Source organism: Barbatula barbatula, assembly GCF_947034865.1.
Source record: "Barbatula barbatula genome assembly, chromosome: 5".
Lineage (NCBI taxonomy): Eukaryota > Metazoa > Chordata > Actinopteri > Cypriniformes > Nemacheilidae > Barbatula > Barbatula barbatula.
In genome coordinates this window covers 16,502,332-16,522,406 of record NC_136769.1, presented here as the reverse complement: position 1 = coordinate 16,522,406, position 20,075 = coordinate 16,502,332, and the positions used below count along the sequence as shown (strand labels likewise).

General features: G+C 36.8%; 2 protein-coding genes across 2 annotated transcripts; both read right to left on the bottom strand.

The window, feature by feature from the left end:
* Positions 1-5,149: 5,149 nt before the first annotated feature.
* On the bottom strand, positions 5,150-10,678 carry chst12a (carbohydrate (chondroitin 4) sulfotransferase 12a). The gene is made up of 2 exons (XM_079456578.1): positions 10,573-10,678; positions 5,150-9,608 (listed from the first exon to the last, which is right to left on the bottom strand). The coding sequence occupies exon 2, from the start codon at positions 9,565-9,567 to the stop codon at positions 8,257-8,259; it is 1,311 nt and encodes a 436-aa protein (XP_079312704.1). The 5' UTR covers positions 9,568-9,608; positions 10,573-10,678; the 3' UTR covers positions 5,150-8,256.
* Positions 10,679-12,288: 1,610 nt separating this feature from the next.
* Positions 12,289-19,732, bottom strand: eif3ba (eukaryotic translation initiation factor 3, subunit Ba). Its single transcript, XM_079455689.1, has 20 exons — positions 19,641-19,732; positions 19,258-19,554; positions 18,703-18,895; positions 18,112-18,231; positions 17,965-18,022; positions 17,712-17,840; positions 17,449-17,606; positions 17,215-17,346; positions 17,063-17,129; positions 16,934-16,980; positions 16,287-16,497; positions 16,116-16,188; positions 15,888-16,010; positions 15,728-15,806; positions 15,497-15,635; positions 15,287-15,412; positions 15,117-15,194; positions 14,920-15,028; positions 14,084-14,196; positions 12,289-13,992 (listed from the first exon to the last, which is right to left on the bottom strand). Exons 2-19 carry the CDS (start codon positions 19,358-19,360, stop codon positions 14,096-14,098), a joined length of 2,046 nt encoding a protein of 681 aa, XP_079311815.1. The 5' UTR covers positions 19,361-19,554; positions 19,641-19,732; the 3' UTR covers positions 12,289-13,992; positions 14,084-14,095.
* Between the last annotated feature and the right edge of the window lie 343 nt (positions 19,733-20,075).

Sequence of the window (20,075 nt, the reverse complement as noted above, 5' to 3'; positions counted from 1 at the left end):
TTCTGAAAGCATCTAATAACCACCAATTATATCATTAATTTACTTTTTAACATTCATGCCAAACCTAATTCAACCATGTTATCTACATGAGATCCAATCTAAAATGTAAATGAAAAATTGTATGTGGGTTTGGAAAACTGTCATGCTTTGATGAATTTACCATGTCAATATTAAACATTAATATATATGTGTATATATATGTGTATATATATATATATATATATATATAAACACACAGTATATATAATATATATTTAATATATAAATATTGTGTTAAATATTTTTTTCTGCTAAGATTATTTTTGCTAGGCAATATGAAAAAAGTTTTTTTGGACCATAAACAACCCTGGCTCTCATCTGTCTTCTGTATAGATCAATCCGATAAAATGTCTGGCTCTGACAAAACAACACAAACCAAAATCTGTTACCTGCTCAAACCGAGCAGCTGAAGAAACGGCTAAAGAAAAGGAAACGCATCTTATTCGTCAACACCTGACCCATTCATTTCTATTCTAGTCTTGTACACATTATTGCCCATTTGTTGATTTAATTGCTGTTGTTGTCCTCATTTGTTAATTGCTCTGCATAAAAGTGTCTGCTAAATGATATATATAAATGTAAAAATCTGACAAAGTTATACTTTTTAAAGCTAAGCAGGTTACTACACTTAAATGATTACATTTCTAAACTCATTTGGAAAATTCATGGCACATATTAGACACCCTGGTTACTTTAAGGCATTGGCTACTGCTTCACAATACAGCTATATATATAAATAAATATATATACTGTATATTTATGTACTGTATGATGTGAATATAAGCACATTGATCACAGGCAGTGAAACCTTAAACATTAACTATATAATCTAATCTTATATGCATTTCTAATACTCACATCCCGAGGACCATTATTGAAAAAAACAAGAAGGTATGTCGAGAGGGCATATTCCTGCCCTCTTAATCATCACTCTCATCATTATAATGTCAAGTCTATTGATCCAGCCGGCCACAATCCGGCTTTACTGGGTTGTCCCCTCTTCAAAGTGTGAAAGTCTCGTTAGTTTCACTTTTAACCCTGATTCCATGTCCATTAACCCCAGCAAAGAGAGTTCACGATTAAGTACACAGTGGCTCAGAATGCATCCTACAGGACAAAGCTTTTATTTCTAACCAATTCCATATCCTCACATATCCTTAATACCTTTTATTTCCATGGTCAGATCCTTAATGCTGGAGTCAGATGAACAATGCCGAACCAGAAGAATACCATTATAAGATATAATTTTATGCTATATGTAAGTGGCTTCAGTACACATCGTATCTATCAATGACATCAGAGGATGATATACGGCTATGCTCAAGGAGGGGATCACTAGACTTCCTCTGCTTTGATCTATTAGCTGTGGCACATCGACTGGCGTCCACAAATTCTGTTAAGATGCCCAGAGAGAGCGTAAATACGTCAGGGGTGGATGCTGCGGGATGAAGTTAAGTAAAGCTGTTGTGAGTAAAGATCAGGATGTGGTCATGTGACCAAATGACACGAGCAATCAAGATCTAGAGTAAGTCATCACAAATGACAAGTCCATTACTGAAACATTTTAAGTGCTATTACCTCACCATTTTTAGATCTCTAGGTAAGGTAAATGCTAACATACATTTTATAGCATCCATTTTGAGATTAGAGTGCTTGGTTTTCATGTTCTTTTCTGGATTTCAGCACTTTTGAAAGATGAGCCTGATCATCTTTTCGAAAACATGTTTAGTATTTTTGTCCTGTGGAGACTGAAGCATAACAATAACAGCCTCACTATGATGTTTCTGCATCAGGGTGAAGGAATTGACTTTAGTGACAGATGCTTGACGGTATATGCTTATGGGATGACTTTCAAATTAACCCTCCGTCTGAATGCATATCACCTCAGCTATGATATAGCGTTCCATCGAGAACAGACAGTGAGGCTTCTTGCTGCAAGGAAACATCTGCAAACATCTCCCTGGGTTATTTCCCTGGAAGATGCCAGCTGGCATTTACCAAAAAACCCTTGAGCATGTGAACCAAGGTCAATTAACAGCACTAACTAGGGCATGATGCTTGAAACATCCACATATACTGTATACAAATGCACTGGATACACATATACAGCCACAGAAAACAAATTTAGAGACCATTTCGAAAATATTTTCAATTTGTCTGAATGTACAATAATAAAATATTGTTTCTATTTGCAGAAAATGAAAACTGGAGAAACAGGTGAAAATAACAGAATTATAATTTTTTTCAGACCTCAAATACTGCAAAAGAAAACAAGTTTATATTCACTTTCAAGCACTATAACAGCAATGTTTATACATGTATTTAGGAAAAGTTCAAACATTATCATGTCACAACCTGGATTTTGATCTCAGTTTTCATGCTGTCAGTCTTTCACATGGCTGTTGGATGACTTTGTCACTCCTGAGGTTATATTGTGTTGAAATTCAACAGGCACTGGACTGGAATGGCCACAGTCTCTAGAAATACTGATTAAGTCAACATTTTGAATGGTGTCTAAATCTTTTTTGTGTCTGTGTATAGATCTCGGTCAGACACATCACATTTTAATACATTTGGAAATTTAAAATTGCTATAGACAAACCCAAACATTTGGCATTTTATATGTTAAATAAGACATCATTCAATCTCTATTTCTATCCTGTTCCTAGGAACAACATGGTAGCTCCCCACAATGTAACACCGTGTCTACACTGGACACCACTGTGCTGCATTGCAAAATTTTAAATGATAATTGTTCTTGCGTTTCTAATGTCTTTTGTCATGTCGTGTTGCGCCGATGGCGTCTGGTGTTGACACTGTGCAAGTTTTGTCAAAACCTGACCCAGACAGCCAAGATAATTGATTTAATATTGAATCAGTGCTAAACTAGTTATTCTCAACATTAATTCAACATTAAATGAATTATATCTGGAGACACACACACATACATGTAAAAGTATATACATTGGATATATTTTATAAGTATATACAGACCCTTGTTACCTCGACAACATTTAAATTCATTTTGAAATCATCATTCATTATTTTATATGTAATGTTTACTGTATACTTACATTTGTTAATTTAGTGGTGCATGAGTTATATAGTTTATTAATGCAGTGGAGCTTCAATGAACTCCGCCTACTCACAGTGAGTTGTGGGTAATATTAGCCGGTAGAGTGTGCATCGTTCTGCACTTGACCATTCGGGAATCTTTGTAATACTCTTTTCAACATACTACGATTTGGGAAATAGTGTACTAATTCTACTTCCGAATGCTATTTAGTATGCTGTTTACTATTTAGTATGCTGTATGCTGATCGGGACGCAGTAAGGGAATTTCTTGTAAAAGAAAAAGAAAATTAGTGGGCGTGGCTTTCATCTTTCTCTGCGATTTGATTGGATGTTTAAAAAGGCTCTAAAAAGGCTATAAAACAAGTCGTTGCATTTTGAAATAGAACTGGAAGCAGACTGCCTGTAGAAGGTGAGGACTTAACGGATGCTCCACCCAAGACGTCTAACATACGTCATATAAGATGGATAGGGAAGTCATTACAGGAAGGAAGTGCATTTTGAGGGCACACAAATTGTAAAGAGAGAATGACCCACATTGATAAACTATTTACAATAAACGCTGCAATATTTCATGAAAAAATAGGCTGTCATTTTTTTATTTCACTGGGACTTTAAACTGTTCCATTCGGGTATGCCCATATTTAGGTTAAATTTATTCTCGATAGATGTGTCTAGTGCCGACCTGACTCGTTTCCTCATTCAATATTCTTATTCTGTATAAGTTCTGTATGCCAGATGACATCAATAAAATGGGCTTCAAATGTTGCGTCATGTCAAATAAACCTTCCCATCTACAAAACTGACCAACAAACTTTATGAATGCGAAAAACGTCATTATACAGCTAAAAACCAGCTAAAACTAAACCCCTTTTGACATTACCATTTGCTGAGCCCTTTAGAGCGGAGTTAAATTTAATAATAGGCCATCAAATTGGTAGACACCACTGATTTCATTGTGAAGAAAAAAAGTCTGTTAACTGACCTGAATTTATGCCATCAGACCATGTAACCTATCGGCAGAAGATTTTCATTAGCATTTCTCATTAAAGTTCTGTTCAGAACAATCTCTGTGACATGCATCACCGGAAAAAAAGAAAAACACTCACTAAAGAAGTGTCTACCTTTATGACAAGTTTTCTTCCCCAAATCCCTCTAGTGCAAATGGAAAATCTGAAAGGCAGGAAATTAATTGGCTGTTCTGGTTCAATTAACAAAGTACAAAATATAGTTATAATTTATTAAATTAATAAAACATAACCTAGGGCACAGGAAACAATAGTCAAACATGAAGGAAGTATATAATATTTTATTGTAAAGTATATAAAAAGTAGAATATATTATATAATAAACAGATGGATTGTTAGGTAAGGTAGTTTGAAGAATGTAACACAATTCTGCAAATCTTAAAACGAGGTTTTGAACAACATAGGTGTAAATAAAATTAAACTGAATTATTATTTTTGCATTTACCATTCCCCTAAAGCGAGAACACAATTTATTTACTATAATGCATTAAAACTCAGGTGTGTATGCATTAATGTTTGCTTACTTTGCCATTTTAATTCCCTATACATTTAATTATCTCCCACTTCCTTCAATGCACGTTCGTAGAGAGTATTAAGAAAAACCACAAAGTCCAAAGCAGCGTTTTACAATTCTGTAGAAATAAAGGCCCATGGGCTTATAATTAATAGAGTGGATATTGACTTTTACAGTTAAAAAGCCATTTTTAAGCTTGTATAACAGAAGCTGTAATTTATCTTCCAAGTATCACCGACGCATTAAAACTATGAAATAGTAATTGACCACCTGCCTGTGCTTTGTGATGCAAATGTACACTTCAACATTCAGCAGACGCTTTATCCAATTGACAGACTTGCAAATAATATAGCAGCAAAAATGATTCCCATACTTATTACTGTAAATATGTTTAATACCACCAGCACACTGCATAAATGATGGGAAAATGTCTCGATTCAATATATTATTAACATCTACAACAATTAAGCAAACAAAGAAAACACAAACACCCCATAATGCGAACGTATATTTTATTGTAGTTAAAGAACTCACCCACACCACCATAAAATTCTCTTTGTTGGTTGTGCAAGCTGTTTCGACAGTACTGCATAGTCAGTCAGTATTATCTGACCAACAACATAATGAACTTTCCAAAACATCAGATTCAAAACTACAAAACCATGTTACAAACATTTTAAGATTATTAATAAACCCTTTCAATGTTAAGCAGCTTCTAAACGTCTCAGGTCATGACAGCTTGCGGAACATGCCGTGTACTTCTGTGCCACCTAGTGGTTGTGAGGACGTCAAGACAGTAGGCTACTCTTTCTTTCCTATAGCGGTCACTGAAGGGGGGGGGGGGGGGGTCGACAGCTAGATGGTTTCCATCAGGGCGTGTTAAACCGTTGCATAGGATTATAGCATAACATAGGTCTGCTCCATTATGACAAAAATTATAATCTGTTTTGGCCAATATGGAGATGGGGATTATGTTGATTAAATTTTTAAAACAACATAGAAAATAAATTGAAAATAATTTGGTTATTGGCTTTTAAACTCTGAATTTAACTGAAAAATAAAGAAATAAATAGCACCGCTGAACCACTGTAAAGGAAAGGTGTGCGCTGTGGATTTATACAACAAGAAAAGAGAGGATCCTTGGAAGATGGAATGCGGCACAATAATGGTTTACCTGATTTTTTTGTAATTGATGAAGGCTAAAATGGATTCCTGTAATGTTGTGAACAAATATATAAATGCGTTTTTTTTTTGTCTTTGTAATTTAATGGATAACATTAAAGCGTATTCTCAACTGTTCTCTTACTGTTTACATATAAAGACCACATTTCCATAAAACAAATAAAGAGGAGATGACAGTGTTGCTGTGTTTGCACCATGCATTGAACTTTATTAAGCTACCTGCTGTAAAACTGAAGCATAAATTATATAAAAATAAATAAAAGAGTTATGTACATTACCAAACAGAAAACCAACCAAGTAAACCAAAAGTCAAGAACACGATCTAACACTTGAATTTAACAAATGTTTCCCTTTTACTCCCAGCATGTTCGCCTGAAACTAAATTCATGCAAGAAATTCCTATGGCGTTAAAGTACATCAAATAAAAAAAGATAGTAATATAGGAATCACAACAATCACTTTGCAATATAACACCTTAATACATTGTGGCACTGTATACAAAAACATGACATCATTTTGAAACAAACAGCATAGGCAAATACAGCACAAATGTGTTTTCCTATAACATCTTACCTATCACTTCTAAATTAGGGAAATCTAGAACCCATAAGACAAATCTAAATCTTTCACTTATTGTCATGATGCAAAACATACTACATTCACTATACATACTATATTTAAAGGACTCTTGATTGTTTTGACTGCAAGTCAGAGACCCACTTAGAGAAATACTTTTTTGTAAACGTTTTTCCAAAAGGCACTGCTTACCAAATGGGCCCATCAGTGCTGTGACTCCAGAATGGTGGCTTCCCCTGAGGGCTGGCTGAACTGGGGCATCATGTTCCCTCAGGCCCATCGCTTCACAATGATCATGCTACACTTGTGCTTGGATTTCCTACAATCTACAAACAAATACTTCATCCTCACATCTCTCTCAATCTCTGATCTAAAAGATATATTTAATACATCTGATCTAATGTGTAAAATGCACCAAAACATGATGGAAAGAAAACGAATACGTTCTCAGCAAATGGCAAATAAGAGAATGAGAAACTATAACAATTGTGCTCCAGGAATAAATGCAGTGTGCCTGCAATTATATTCCAAACAATATGCAAACAAGGCCATTATTTGACACTCAAAGTCAAGCAGAGCAAAAACTTTGTTTGCTACATTACTTGTGAGTGATGCCTATTAATGAAAAGGGCTGCAAGGCACACATGCTAAAGCATGCTGCAGATCAGAGGGCTCATCCAGTCCCTGCTACACAATAACAAAAAAACAAAAATGATGCACACGATAAGAGCCACATTCAGACTACTGACACAGCTTCTGCTTTGAAGAAAAGTTATTTTGCAAATTTGTGACAATTTTCTTAAAATGTGCTTTACTGCAGAACACTGGCATTTTTCTGCAGTATACACCTTGAACTTAAGTTTCTAAACAATCCAAAACAACAAAAAAAAACGCCGTAGAAGAGCAGAAAAGCTCTGTAGCTCTGTTTCTGCTTAAGGACAAACTTCCTTCACTTTTCACATTTAATAGTAAATGGTTACAAAAATACTCAAAAATACTCTATGTGCACTTCCTAAATGTACCATACATTTTTTGATTTCTTTGATGTAGTAGTTTGGTGGCGCATTATTAATTCATTCAAATTTACCAAAAACTGAGGGACAAAACACACTTGCTTCGACAATATGAAATGTGAGAAAAACTAACTTTTCTGTTATTTACATCTCAGATTTCATATCTAAAACCACATGAAAATTGTGCAGGTTTTGAGCTAGTATTCATAAAGATCTGAAACCATCCACGAAGCCAACAGAAATACCAGACACACATTTTGGGTGAATACTGGTAAATGGGCCGGCTAAAGTATAAACTGTGTGCAAAGGAATGTATGTTTGCTACAGTTAATCACTTTAAATGCCCACTGGCGTCTTTCACATGACTCACGTCAACATTCCCAATGCACTTTTAAACCCTACCGAATGACGCTGACTTCAAGCATGAAGTTTTCTGTAGCATAGGACATCATAACACAATATCTAGACTGGCATCCTTGTCAAACTTTACTAACTGGGACACTATCAGCCGTGCTTTTTAAGAGTGGCACTCTTGCATTAAGACACAGACACAATTAAAGCGAAAGATGAGGGTTCAAGTCAAGTCTTATGGCACGAGTAAAAACCATGTCATGAATTCTGTTTGGCAATAAACTACAGGTTGTTTTTATAAACCTTCTTGCAAGACTTTGACGTTCCATCTCTGTTGAAGGGTAAACTGGTCAGAGTCATGAGAAAGTGTATTTTTGCATTGCATCATCTAAAAATCTACGTTAAGATTCAGGCAGCGGAAACTCTTATGATCCTCTTGCTGTTCTTGTTTTTTCAGCATCACAGTATCGTGATAAAAATGTTACTCATGCAACAGCTTGTCAGGTTTGGAATACCCAAACAGTTTGAAGTCCGCCTCATAAAGTCTGTACAGCTCATTTCTAGCTTCCAGAGGTATGTTGGCAAACCATTCCTGTTCCCAACTACTGTCTGTTCGGTTACGATGACTTTGGGGGAACTCGATGACGTTGTCTACATGGAGGATCCGTAACAAATGCTCAGCGTCCTCGTCCAAAGTCTCCAGCTTTCCCACAAAATCATAATTGATCTGGCAGGGATGGCACAGATGGTACATTTGTCTCCAGTGCTCGTTGAAAGGCAGGTCTTTCTCCGTTTTCGGATCCAATAAATACTGAATGAAATTTGAGAAAGAAGGGCGAATCCCGGCTGCAAAAGCGTCCACCACTGAAGCTGGTGGATTGGTGTAATTGCTGTATCTTTTTAGCATATCAACTGAATATATCTTGTAGAAGTCCTGGTTCGCTTGTTCGAATTTGTTGCGATAGGCAGAGATGATTCTCACAAAAGGATCCCTCACAAATAAGAATTTTGTGTACTTCTTAAGCTTGATTTTCATAAGATGCCTTGAGAACTTCCCATAGCGCTTCCAGAACTTGTTGAAGGTGAAGTGTGAGCTACTGTTGTGGATGCGCTCCTGAGGAACATCCAGAGGGTCCTGGTAGGGCATGCCGTCTAATAACAGACTCTCGGTCAGCACGATCATTATGCGCTTCCAGTTCGTGCATGCGACCTTGGGAACGTAACAGTAAATGATCCCATGTCTGTCGTCCACGATAAGGTGATCTAATTCTTTATTGGGTATGTCATCGAAAGTCCTGCTCTTTCCTGGAAAGTCAAGGAGACTTTTATTACCACACAAATCTTGGATTATCTGTTTCCGATTCTCCTGCCTCTGTTTCAGCTCCGGTGCGATCGGCGTCAGGTGAATCTTCCACTCTCGCCTCGGAACAAACCTCTCCTCAGGTTTCTCAGAGGACTGATTGTGAGTCTCGCCAGGGGGAGGTTCTCCTCGCACCTGTTCCGTTGGGTCTGCGGTACCCTCCAAAAACTGGTTGACAAAAGCATCTATGTCTGTCAAAAACGAGGTCTCTTTGTCCTCATCCGCTTTCTTTTCAGGGTCAGAACGGCTATGCGGAGAAAGGCGTGATGGATGAGGTCCAGAGATTGTTGTGTGCAAGTAAAAATTGGAGGCCCCCACATCGTCCCAATATATGATTATAAGGAGAATCATGAAGACTGCACCGACAATCATAAAAATGCGTAACAGTCTCGACTTTCCCATTTTGGTTGATTTTGACTGTGAAAGTGCCATTTTACCTAACTTCTATTACACAGCAGACAACCCAGAATAACCTGAAGTGAAGGGGAAACAAATCAGAAGAGAGAAGTCAGGATTGTGCCTGAACCGGATGGTATAATATTTTGCAATATTGCGGTTAGGGTTACACAATAGACGGATAAAGCTACGCAGTTTTTAATCACATGAAACTCAAAATTCAATTCCTGAACGACGCTCTTAAAATGATTTGATATTTTCTGTGACAAATTGGACCTTGTATTGCGTTACAATAATGACTGAGCTTGATTCATATTGGCTTAATTTATTTACCATAAAACCAATACTTTAATTCCAACGAATAAATAATTTTTTGGAACAGACTTAAATTTATTTTAAGATTTATTTAGAAGCGCCAGAGACTTTTAACATTAACAACAACAACACGAGTCATTAAAAGATGATCTTAAGATGTCACACCGATATTTGCTGGAAATGCATGCGCGTGGAAGCGTGACGTAATAAAACCCTCAAAACTGACACAAGGGCTTACTTGTCATATTGAAATTTTGCTCAATTATGCAAATGATGCCTACAAAACTCAGCGTACACTAAACAGCTCACATTTACTTTGCACATAACCTACCAATTCATCAAACGCAAAGGCGAGCCCTCACATTCATCTGGACACAATGTAGCTCTTTGACACCATCTGACTGTGGGAGGAAGCTGCAAACATTCGAGCTTATCCGCCAAACCTCACCGTGACCCCGCACGCATAGATCACGGAACAGTTGATTTTCTTTACGCTGGATATTATCGTAACGATCACTTCGGCGCCGTTATGATAAAGATACAGATATCAATCTGGAGCAAGTGCAAAGACAACCCTACACCACTTTTCCATAGGAAGTCATGAAGCTACTCATGCCTACAATCCTCTAGCTTTTGTTTTAAACCGACACACAAATACGAAAACACTGCGTTTCGACTATGTGATGATTAGCGAAATAAGAAAGAAACGTGTTTAAAACATCTCACCTCATTGCAGAAGTGTGTGGATTTCTTCGGGCTAACGGCGTCAGCTGAGTGGAGAGATGTGCACGGCGCGCGGGGTGTTGACACAGCAGCGCTCCACGCAGATCTCGCGAGATTAGGAGCGCACGTTCTTTTGAATGTACGCTTCTTGCTGGCGTCCTCCAAACATTACAAAACGTGTTTATTTTATAAGAAAGAAATGTTTACTCAATGAGGAAAAGTTACAGCTAATTTACACCACGGAATGACAAACAAACGTAGTTGTTATATGAAAAGACAACTACACTACATTCTTTATAGCTGTTAATACTTCAATTAAATTGATATAGCACTGTTGATATAAACTAAAACGAAATGGCATCTCAGAATTGATATATTCAGTATAAGAAGGACCAATATTTCTTGACATGCATTGTGTGATTGTATTTTAAAACACAATTGTATTATTTGATCTATGAATACCTAAAAATAAAAAAAATATTTTTATTCATTGTGGTGGACTTTAAAATGGTCAAGTTTAACATTTTTTTATCTGTTAAATGACTTGAGTTAACAATCGTATATAAAGGGTGAAAAATAAAAAAACTATCGAAATGTAAAATCAACGAAGAACAGATTGACTCTTTTGATAGTTTAAAGCAATTGGTTCTCAACAGGGAGACCGTGGCACACAAGAGGACCTCAATATGACTAACACTTGAAAACTAGAAGAGAAAATGTGCATTGAAATATATTTTAAACAATACGTTTGTTATCTGTCAATTTTTATATTGAACACTTTTCCAGTTAATATCGAATTGCTAGGTCTTGTAGTTAAAAAGGTTGAGAACCCCTGGTTTTAAGGATAGTTCTGTCAAAAATGAAATTTTATAATGTATTGATAATTTTCAACAAACACTTCATAGATTGAACTTGCACATTTGTTTTACAAATAAATGATATATGCTTTAGCCATTGCTTTAGCTACTGTAAGCTTACTATTTTCTTGGTTTCTTTTTATTTGGACACTATGACAAACGTGTGATATGCACTTAAAAATTAAACAGAAAAAACAACAAAAGATTCAATTTCAGTTATACTTTATTCCCTTGTTGTGCCATTAATATCAGGTAATCTGAATGGAGGAGGATACAGACCACTGTAGTGCCATGTTCGCACACTAGAGTACAAGTTCACCTTTAGGAAAATCTTGCAAATGTTTTCGTTCTGCGTGATGTAAAAGCAGTTTTTGGCAACCGTTTCTTATCTGTCAATTTTTATATTGAACACTTTTCCAGTTAATATCGAATTGCTAGGTCTTGTAGTTAAAAAGGTTGAGAACCCCTGGTTTAAAAGTTCACTCAAAAATAAAATTTTATAATGTATTGATCCTTGTCATTTTAAACCTGTGAGACTGTCAAAAGATATTCACGTTGTTTTTAGATCCAAACCACATAAACACTCCTCAAACGATCTTTTGTGTTCCACTGAACAGTGTCATAAACCAGTTTTGATGTATACGAATGAATGACAACAAAACCTGTATTTATGGGTGAACTTTCCCCGCAACGGCAACAACGTAGTTACTTTGGATTGAGTTCAAGACAGTTTATGAATTTTAAGCAACTCATAAAAGTCATGTAGAAAATGTTATAAGCAAATAAAGACTGACATTTGCAACAATGTGATGCTTAGTCTGTTAATAATCCCCAATAAGAGCAAAACTTGTGAGGGAATTTAATGAGAGATGATGTGATTTTATTCTGGGGGATCAAACTCTGAACTTGACTTTACACAATGTCTGCTTGCTAAACACATTTCCATACCAGGGCACAAAGAGTGAATAGGGAATTTTCAACAAACACTTCATAGATTGAACTTGCAAATTTTTTTTTTACAAATAAATGATATATGCTTTAGCCATTGCTTTTGCTACTGTAATCTTCATATTTTCTTGGTTTCTTTTTATTTGGACACTATGACAAACGTGTGATATGCACTTAAAAATTAAACAGAAAAAACAACAAAAGATTCAATTTCAGTTATACTTTATTCCCTTGTTGTGCCATTAATATCAGGTAATCTGAATGGAGGAGGATACAGACCACTGTAGTGCCATGTTTGCACACTAGAGTACAAGTTCACCTTTAGGAAAATCTTGCAAATGTTTTCGTTCTGCGTGATGTAAAAGCAGTTTTTGGCAACCGTTTCTTATCTGTCAATTTTTATATTGAACACTTTTCCAGTTAATATCGAATTGCTAGGTCTTGTAGTTAAAAAGGTTGAGAACCCCTGGTTTAAAAGTTCACTCAAAAATAAAATTTTATAATGTGATCCTTGTCATTTTAAACCTGTGAGACTGTCAAAAGATATTCACGTTGTTTTTAGATCCAAACCACATAAACACTCCTCAAACGATCTTTTGTGTTCCACTGAACAGTGTCATAAACCAGTTTTTATGTATACGAATGAATGACAACAAAACCTGTATTTATGGGTGAACTTTCCCCGCAACGGCAACAACGTAGTTACTTTGGATTGAGTTCAAGACAGTTTATGAATTTTAAGCAACTCATAAAAGTCATGTAGAAAATGTTATAAGCAAATAAAGACTGACATTTGCAACAATGTGATGCTTAGTCTGTTAATAATCCCCAATAAGAGCAAAACTTGTGAGGGAATTTAATGAGAGATGATGTGATTTTATTCTGGGGGATCAAACTCTGAACTTGACTTTACACAATGTCTGCTTGCTAAAGACATTTCCATACCAGGGCACAAAGAGTGAATAGGGAATTTTCAACAAACACTTCATAGATTGAATTTGCAAATTTTTTTTTTACAAATAAATGATATATGCTTTAGCCATTGCTTTTGCTACTGTAAGCTTAATATTTTCTTGGTTTCTTTTTATTTGGACACTATGACAAACGTGTGATATGCACTTAAAAATTAAACAGAAAAAACAACAAAAGATTCAATTTCAGTTATACTTTATTCCCTTGTTGTGCCATTAATATCAGGTAATCTGAATGGAGGAGGATACAGACCACTGTAGTGCCATGTTCGCACACTAGAGTACAAGTTCACCTTTAGGAAAATCTTGCAAATGTTTTCGTTCTGCGTGATGTAAAAGCAGTTTTTGGCAAACTGTGCCATGGTAACACCCTTTTGACGAGGTAGATCTACCAAAGGCAAAAACATGAACATGTTTCATCAGATCTGCCAAGATCAGACCTGAACAGTGTTGGCAGGGTAGTTTCTCCCAGAGCTGGATGGCTTTTCTTTTTAAAATGCAGCAGTCAACAGTGGCACAAAATTCTCCGCCCACAGCAACCAGAATTAAAAGACACTCGATTGAAGATAAACAAGGAATACCCTTTTGGGGAATCCACACTTTTTTCTTCAATGCAAGACCACGCTCCTCCACAAAAAAAACGGATACTGAAAACAAAAACACGTGTTTTTATGACACTTTCAAGGTCTTATAAACGCCACATTAGAGAATATTAGAGAATCACTGAGAATACAGTACCTGCTGTTGGAACTACAGATCTCCGAGGGGAATAATTTCTTCATTGATGAAAAACTCAATTGTCTCTTCCTCCCAGTCCTCGACATTGCCGTCCAGCTCATCGCTATCCACACCTAGAAATATTTGAGGAAAAATCCAGTGATGATTTGACAGTCAGATCACATTTATCACATCCATACAACCACTTCTGACAACTTGTTTTATTAAAAACGACATTGACCAGTCAAATATCATTATTGAATGCAAGTTCAATTTAGTAATTTCTTCACAAAGAACTTTTTACCTAAAACTAGAAGTATTTAAGAAAGTATATATAATGAGTTTAAATATGCAAATCTTATTTCTAAAGGGAAAATCCGTAATAAAATGTAACAAAGCTTATTTGAGTATTTGAACTGATCTCAACATCGCCAGTTTTCAGCTATGATGTACACCATTTGGTGGAGTCATGTCTCTGTTTAAACACTCTGTTGATGGAAAGAAAGTGTAATTGCGGTTGTCTAGTGCGCTAAGATTGGAAATGTGAAGGATCATTACATTTCCTGTTAGACATTTGTATTTCTTTAAACCACTCTTCCTTAAAAATCCAATCAACCATCACATACAATCTGACTTTCTCTCTATTTCCATTTCATTTAAAAAACAAAATCATTGCCATACAGGTGCAGAAATAACCATGTTTGTTAAAATATATACGATTGCAGGTGTTCTGCAGCAGAGTTTAATTTTGGCAGCAATTTATAAAAACATTCTAACCATGGATTTGCTAGAATTCAAAATGCAACATGGTTACGTTAAAAATAGAGAATAGATCAGGAAATATCTGTATTTAGTACCTCCTCTGAGTTCAAGGCGGAGGGATTTCTGCTCCTGGTACATCTGCGTGGTTCTTTCACGGAACTTGCGATAGTCCTCCATCATGGTGCGTCTCTTGTCTACAAGTTCCTGTAAAGGACATAAAAATGATCTAAATCTGGGCACTGAACTTCGATTCTGATGGAATTTAGGCTTAAAAAAGATTAATATTTTTTACCTTTGAAGCCTTGGACTGACTGAGACGATCTTTCTGCTCAAAGATCTTGGAGTATTTCTTCAGGTCCTTTTTGATGAGCTGTGGATTTAAATACATGTAGTGGGATTAGATGTCAGTTTGAAGAAGCTGACAGTGTAAAAATGGTCACCTTGAATCTGCTTTCATCTCACCTTTATTTGCTCATAGGCCAGGAGAGAGGGTGGGCATGGCCTCCAGAGCAGTTGGCAGAAACGATCTTTGTTGTTCTTCTGCAGCAACCGACCCTGGAAGGTCCACAGCCAGTAGGCATTGTCCACCTGAAGGGATCAAAACAAAGATTTAGGTAGGATGTACACACTTCCAATAAAAAAACCACAAAATTATGACAAATAATAAATCACCTTGTGACTCCACCAGGAGACCGAAGTCACAACATATCGACCAGTGGGATCCCATTCAACATCTGATGCCATGTAATGCTCTGCAATGTTCATCATGGTGCAGTCTGAAGTGTCCACAAACGCAAGAGCTCCATTCATGCTAGAATAAGAAAAATACCAAACATTTTAAGAATGAATTAGAAGCATGAGACATAGCACAGCTCAATATAATGTAAACGAAAGGCTACAGACCTTCTCAGTCCAGCCAAGACTAAAAACTGCCCCTGTGGACTCCAGAAAATGCTGTTTGCTTGCTGCTTGTCAAACATTTCTGAAACATTAAAATGTTTTGGTTAATCTTTCCTACAAAGTAAAAATGTATACAAACGCATCTTTATTGAGGAAAACTTACTAATTAGGTCGATTTTGCCATTGTTTTTCACATGGTAGAATGATACGTTGATTCTGGGAGATTCACCATGAAGAACCGCAAACTTGCTGCCATTTGGTTCCCAGGCAAAGGCAATGATGCCCTCTGTGAGACAGTCAGAAAGAGCAGAACTGAGAACAGGTTCTTGAGTCTTAATCAGGAAACAGAACGAGATAACTTTTGATGAGTTTGAGATGGTTCTTTCCTTACCTTTCATCTCCACCACATCCACAGGTACCTGCTTCTCTCTCATTCGGAAGATCTCAAAGTTGGTGACAACACCCTGAATAAAGAAATAACATTTTGAGCAGACCTTAACTTTGGCTGATGAAAAGAAATGTTTCAATGGTTATGGACACATTATAGGGACATCTCTTATACCTGTGTTCCTTTGGGTGTTCTGTCGACTTTAACACAGAGATAGTCTCCGTTTTTCTGCCAGTGAAGCTTGCAGTCCACAACGTTAAACAGGTTACGGACTCGGATCTCATTTCTTGATGGCAGCTGCATGAGAGTTACTCTTGCGGGGATATCTTTATCCTCAGGAACCCAGAATGCAATGATATTATCACCCGGTGACCAGGAGAAATCCCTGAAGACACAAGATTATTTCTCTTAAAGGTCCAGTGTGTAATTTTTTGGGGGATCATCAGAAATGCCATTTAATATACATAACTATATGTTCAGGTGTGTATAAAGACCTAACATAATGAAGCGTTTTGTTTTTACCCTGTGTTTGATAAAACCCCTATGTATCGCCCCTTTATGTTTACCTTCGAATTAGCTATTTTGATCTACATACACAAATTTCTATGTATTTTGTTAGGCCGTAAGACTGATTTGAAATACATTCTTTTTATGCAACTTTAAGTATGAGATTCTGAGGACGGAAGATGTAATAGTGTCCATCTTCACTATCACAAAACTGGTCAAATTGTCGATTACAAGGGACTGAATTAAATTTTTTTAACATCGTAAGAACATTTGCAAAAGTTCACAAAATTAGAATGTTCACTTGTTTTACTCACTTAATTCCATTTATCTTCAAACTCTTCTTCTCCAAAAGACCCATTGACTATGAAAAGAACAATTATGATGTGTTAATAATAAAATTTAATCTCAAACTAGCAACTGCTAGAATCCTTTTCGACACTTACTGGTGTCTCATAGATGCTCAGGGTATCCTGTGTCATTCGAGCAAAGAACTTCCCATCTGGACTCCACCTGAACGAAACAAAGTAAGAAATTTGGCAATTTCATTACAATGACACTTAAATGATAAGCAAAGTCCTAGCGAAAATTGTCTTACTTGAAAATTGGCCAGTGTGCAGAGCTCTCACAATGAAAGCCTCTTTTCTTCTGTCCTGTGAGAACATCCCAGATAATGATAGCCTGTGGATCATCTTTAGTGTCCATAAGAGGGCTGAATGTCACAACATACCTGCAAAGAAATAAAATGCATTATTTTCTGTGGAAAACAATCATTAATGTTCACTGAAAGACACCCTCCAAATAAACCAATGCATTTATATAGATGATGTACCTCTCACAGGGAGAGAAATCGATGAGTTGAACCCCTTGATGACTGAACCTCTGGATCTGCTTGAACTTCTCACCACCCCACAGAGCAATCCCTCTCTGGTGGAAGGTGGCCAGATAGGTGCCTTTCGGAGACCACCGCACATATGTCTCGGTCCAGCGCTGCAACAAACACACAGTTAAGCCACTGAATACAAGTCACACAGACGTACTGGATGACAGTTTTTAGATTTTCAAGCCAAGAAGGTAAACACTGCTTCAACTCACTGCTCTTTCCTCCACCTCGATGGGCTCCTTGGCATCATTAGCAAATATGCCTGTTCGTTCACCAGAGTCATAGATCACGCTGTACTGATCCCGACAGTCGGGATCCTCCATCCAGTGCCGCAGGTTTCCCTAAGACAAAAATACCACGTAAAGGGTCAAAAACAGGTGTAATAATGTACAGCATGTAATAATGCATTGAAGGAATTATCAAAATGATCTTACATACAGAAAATAAAAATAAATAAATACTTACAAAATCTTTAAATGGTTGTTTCTCAGGATTTTCCCACTCATCACTGATCGACATGTATCTGAAATTCAATTGGAGGAATTTGGGATTTAATTCTTATGATTCGACATTTACACTTCTGCATTAGTAAAAAAGGTAAAGATGACATACTTGTCAAAGTCCGTAAACAGATTGACACGGAAAGTATGCTGCTTGTCCAGCTTGTAGCCATCAGCGTTCTTCACCGCTTCCTGAGCATGGCTTGGTGCAGAATACTCCAGAAATATGTACCTGTAAAGTGTATTTATTATCATTAATACAATAACAACACAAGTCTATATTTGATTAGAAAGCGCTTAACATCATTTATTGTACCCACAAATATTAAGAGTTTATTTACAAACTGCCGGGTTTTAAGAATGGATATTCTTAAAAACAACCTGCACGACTGAAATTCTCACGCAAGATTCTTAAAAAAACTTTTTCCATTACGCATACAGAACCAGCATTATCTAAGCATAGTTTTGATGCACATTATTAAAGCACAAATTCTTTGCACATGCATAGGAAATTTTTGATTTTTGATTTGAAATCCCCGGATAAGCGGTAGAAAATGGATGGATGGATTTGAAATGAAGTTTTCAAATCCTTAGATGAGTTACCAGCCATAACGTGAAACGATTATGTATTATTAACATCAGTCAAACGCCAATATGTTGCATCCCAACTTTACATAGAACACCACAGTAAACCAAAAGTTACCCTTTGGTCTTTCCATCTGTATCTGGGTAGAACTCATTGGTGATCTTGCCAAATTTTGAGAAGATCTTTTGCACGACGTTCTTGAGTTTCTCCAGGCGATCTTGTCCAACCTGAGGTACATTGTCAACTACAATGACCGAGTCGATTCCATCCGCCTCCTGAGGCTTATCCTTGAGCACGTCTCCAAGAAGCTCTGTGTGCGGAGAAACACTCCGATTAACATCACATTATAGCAGAAACATGTTAAAAACACACGTTAAAGCGCCACCATAAACACTTTGAAAGAGACGTGTAACGTTATCTTGAAGTCACGTAGTGCGCCGCCGCCGATATCTGCTCATGTGCAATGCTTTTGTCCGGCTAGCGCTCGTTACTCCAATTCAACAATGAACAGAAATCGATAAAAAGATCCGAGTCTGGATCATCACATCTCATCTTTCACAAACTAGCTAAACACTTGATCTGAACGACGTCATTGTTAGTTAGGCGGTGACACGTTCAGTTTTATGGACCATATGCCGTTAGCCGGGGAGCTAAACCTAGCGCAGGCCTCACCATCATCACTGATGTCATCCTCGAAATCCTCCGGATCGCTAAACGAAGGCTCTTCTTCGTCGTCATACTCCATCTCGGCCTCCATATTTTCCGTGTCTCGCATTTAGGGATCGATTTCCGCGGATCCGAGCTGGTGAAAAGACGGTGGAAAATCTCACTGCTGAAATCCAGAAATTTTACTCACTCGGCCATGTGCAAGGCACCCGGCGCCAACCACTGCGAGCGAGAGAAGGACCGTACCATACGGGCGGATGAAGGGTGACTGCTCTTTCACGTCATTTAATATGAGTGTTCAACCTAAATTTGAAACGAAGTATACATTTTAATTTATAAAAGTAATATATGGCATTATGTTCGTGTCTTTAGAGTTCTCATACGCGTACATTTGTTATTTTCTAAACGAGCGCAAACGATGACCCCTTTTAGGTGAATTTGGTCTTTCCCTTCTTCTTATCGCTCTCGACTTCCTGTTCATGTGACGGATGAGTCCCTCTTAGGTTTTGTACACGTGTTGGCGCTAAAGAACACCAAAAATATACATATAATCATCATATTTAGACGCAAAACCTACATTTTCTTAACGGGGAAAAATGATACAATTATACATGATTCTTGAACTCTTCTTTTTATATATGGGAAGATTTTGGTTACAAAATGAGATTTTACATAGTGTAATAGGGTTTTTGTTATGTTATCATTTTTTTGTTATTGTGGCTTAAATCAAAACAAACCAACTGCAGTTTGATTGACATGAATTGTAATGCACAATAAAAAAACATGACTTTTGAAGAATTTGAAAAACGGATCTCATTTTGTAA

Bases quoted from the DNA above. Each gene is read 5' to 3' on its own strand.
- chst12a (XM_079456578.1), bottom strand. From the start codon at position 9,567: ATGGCACTTTCACAGTCAAAATCAACCAAAATGGGAAAGTCGAGACTG.
- eif3ba (XM_079455689.1), bottom strand. From the start codon at position 19,360: ATGCGAGACACGGAAAATATGGAGGCCGAGATGGAGTATGACGACGAA. The intron at 18,896-19,257 runs GTGAGGCCTGCG...CTCCGCACACAG, and splicing joins GGATGACATCAGTGATGATG to AGCTTCTTGGAGACGTGCTC. The intron at 16,498-16,933 runs GTGAGTAAAACA...TTGTGTCTTCAG, and splicing joins TTGAAGATAAATGGAATTAA to GGATTTCTCCTGGTCACCGG.